The sequence below is a fragment of the Myotis brandtii genome, unplaced genomic scaffold, assembly GCF_000412655.1.
Source record: "Myotis brandtii unplaced genomic scaffold, ASM41265v1 scaffold743, whole genome shotgun sequence".
In the NCBI taxonomy this organism is placed as follows: Eukaryota; Metazoa; Chordata; class Mammalia; order Chiroptera; family Vespertilionidae; genus Myotis; species Myotis brandtii.
Genome location: NW_005370960.1, coordinates 1,249,706 through 1,252,447, shown reverse-complemented (window position 1 = coordinate 1,252,447; position 2,742 = coordinate 1,249,706). Strand labels below are relative to the sequence as shown.

The 2,742-nt window shown below is 60.5% G+C and overlaps 1 protein-coding gene across 1 annotated transcript in view; it reads right to left on the bottom strand.

The window, feature by feature from the left end:
- The window catches only part of TNS3 (tensin 3), an 84,539-nt gene that overhangs the window by 44,596 nt on the left and 37,201 nt on the right, over positions 1–2,742 (bottom strand). Inside the window, exon 7 of the mRNA XM_014530527.1 lies at positions 2,490–2,565. Within this exon, the coding sequence (XP_014386013.1) occupies positions 2,490–2,565 (76 nt within the window). The remainder of the gene's footprint in view (positions 1–2,489; positions 2,566–2,742) is intronic.

The window sequence follows — 2,742 nt, the reverse complement described above, 5'->3', positions numbered from 1 at the left end:
CTCCCGGGAATGTCCCAGCATCTTTTCTTCCTGCGCGGATCCCTCAGGTCATTTCAGGCAGGGGCGGGACCTCAGGGGCCCCTGGTCCTGGGCTGTGCCCAGGAGCCCCGCTCCCACCTAGGAACCTGCAGCTCGTCCCTGCGCCTGGGCAGTCACACCAGGCCCCTGGCCCGCAGACCCCTGCACCTCCCAGCCCCTGGAATCTGAGCTCGGGGAGTGGGTCTGCCGGGCCGTTCACGGGCGGTGCCGGGGGACCCAGGGAACCGGCCTCACTAGGAACCTTCCAGGAGGGTTTGCTGGGTGAACACAGGGAGACAGGCGGACCTGCGCCCCCGGATTCGGACGCTGGAGCGCTGCCCCGCGGCTGAGGCTGTGCTCAGAGCTGTGCCTCTAGGACAGTGATGGCGAACCTATGACACGCGAACTCACTGTTTGGTTGATTTTTGTTAAATGGCATTTAAATATATAAAATAAATATCAAAAATATATGTCTTTGTTTTACTATGGTTGCAAATATCAAAAAATTTCTATATGTGACACGGCACCAGAGTTAAGTTAGGGTTTTTCAAAATGCTGACACGCCGAGCTCAAAAGGTTCGCCATCACTGGGCTAGGAGGTGGTGGTGGGGAGGTCACCAGGGCCTGACCCACGTGACGGCCTCACAGGAGAGGCGAGGAGGACTCAGCGGGGTGCGCAGGAAGCACCCGCCCATGATTGTCTCTCATCATTGATGTTTCTCTCTCTCCCTCCCTGTCTGAAATCAATAAAAATATACTTAAAAAACAAACAAAAAAGTAAGCCCAGCCACGAGAAACCTCGCCTCCCGTCCCGGCTCCTCGGCGGCTGAGAACGTGGGTTCAGGATGGGACCCTCAGTGCTCCCGCTGGGGAGTGGACGCCAGAGCTTTCGCTGGGGCGTTGGGGTGGCCAAGCGCTCAGCTCGATGCCTTGCTGCTGCCCCACCCCTTCTCATCCCCTCAGGACCTGAGGGGACTCTTTCCCAGGCCCCTCCCCCACAGGCCCCTCCCCCATGACCCCTCCCTTTCAGTGGCCGGGGAGGCTGGACAGACCTGAGGCCCCAGCCAGAGGGCTGCTCCCCTAGAAAGTGTGTGCAGGGTGTGGGTGCCCAGGGTGTGGGTGCCCAGGGTGTGGGTGTGCCCATGGTGTGGGTGTGCCCAGGGTGTGGGTGCCCAGGGTGTGGGTGCCCAGGGTGTGGGTGTGCCCAGGGTGTGTGGGTGCCCAGGGTGTGGGGGTGCCCAGGGTGTGGGTGTGCCCAGGGTGTGGGTGCCTGTGGTGTGGTGTGCCCAGGGTGTGGGTGCTCAGGGTGTGGGTGCCCAGGGTGTGGGTGTGTCCAGGGTGTGGGGGTTCCCAGGGTGTGGGTGCCCAGGGTGTAGGTGTGCCCAGGGTGTGGGTGTGCCCAGGGTGTGGGGGTGCCCAGGGTGTGGGTGCCCAGGGTGCCTAGGGTATCGGTGTGCCCAGGGGTCTGTGTCCTCCTGACCCCACTGGCTTGATACTGTGAGAATTCAGGTGGGACACGATGGAGTTCACAGCCACTAAGAAACAGTCTTAAAACCCATATTTTTAGGGGAAATTCATGAGAATCCTCAAACGATTAATGAATCATTTGTAATAAAACAAAAAGCTATCCCTTGGACCGTGTCACTGTCCTGGGCCACACAAGCTCCACACAAGCTAATCTCTGCACCCGCCTCCCAGAATCACTTCACACGTAGGATGTTTTCTATGGTCAGGATGCATGAAAGGCCACGATGGGCCAGCTGGTCCACCTGAGAACCAGCCCAGGAATCAGAACCTGCTCGAGGAATCAGCGTCTGAGCACTAGCCCGCCCCGCGATGACCCCGCTGAATCTCACACTCGGCTGCTAAAGGCAGGTCCACGACTTATATCCTCCCCTGAAGGCCTCTGACCAACAAAGGCTGCACCTCACGGTCGGGAACGTGGCCGCGGGGAGGGCAGTGGCTGACACGCACCGAGTGGCCGTGAATGTGGCCGCGGGGACAACACAGGCTCACGGTGGGGCGTGGACGGCAGCGTGAGGGGCCCGGGGTCGCCTGGGCTGTCTGTCCTTCCTGCTAAGTGAGGACTGACACATACCGAGTGGCCGTGAATGTGGCCGTGGGGAGGGCAGTGGCTGACATGCACTGAGTGACCGTGAACGTGGTTGTGGGGAGGGCAATGGCTGACATGCACCGAGTGGTCGTGGATGTGGCCGTGGGAAGGGCGTGGCTGACACGCACCGAGTGGTCGTGGATGTGGCCACGGGGAGGGCAGTGGCTGACACGCACTGAGCAGCTGGGATATACTCTGTCCCTCTCGGTAAAGCGGCTTCCCTCAGATTAATCAACGGCCTTGAGGTAACGGCTGCTCCCCCCTTCACACAGGTTTCTGGGGCCAAGGTTCCCTGTCCCTGTTTCAGGGTGACTTTCCCCCCGAGCGGTGGCCAGGGGCGCAGGGGGCCAGCACTCACCATGACGTCCCCTTTCAGGAGCTGGGCCGGCTCTATGGCGATGTAGATGCGACTCGGGTTTTCGGGGCCAACGTTGCTTTGGAAAAACAAGGAGGTGATGGTCACGTCATCTCAGGGCTTCCCGGGAGGAAGGCGTTTTGAGGAAAGCAACCGACAACTGAAAGCTCAGAAGTTACACAGAATCCTCCGGGGACAAGGCTCAGGAGCGGGAGCTGCCGGCCGGGCAGGTGCCGAGGCCTCGGCAGGGACCACA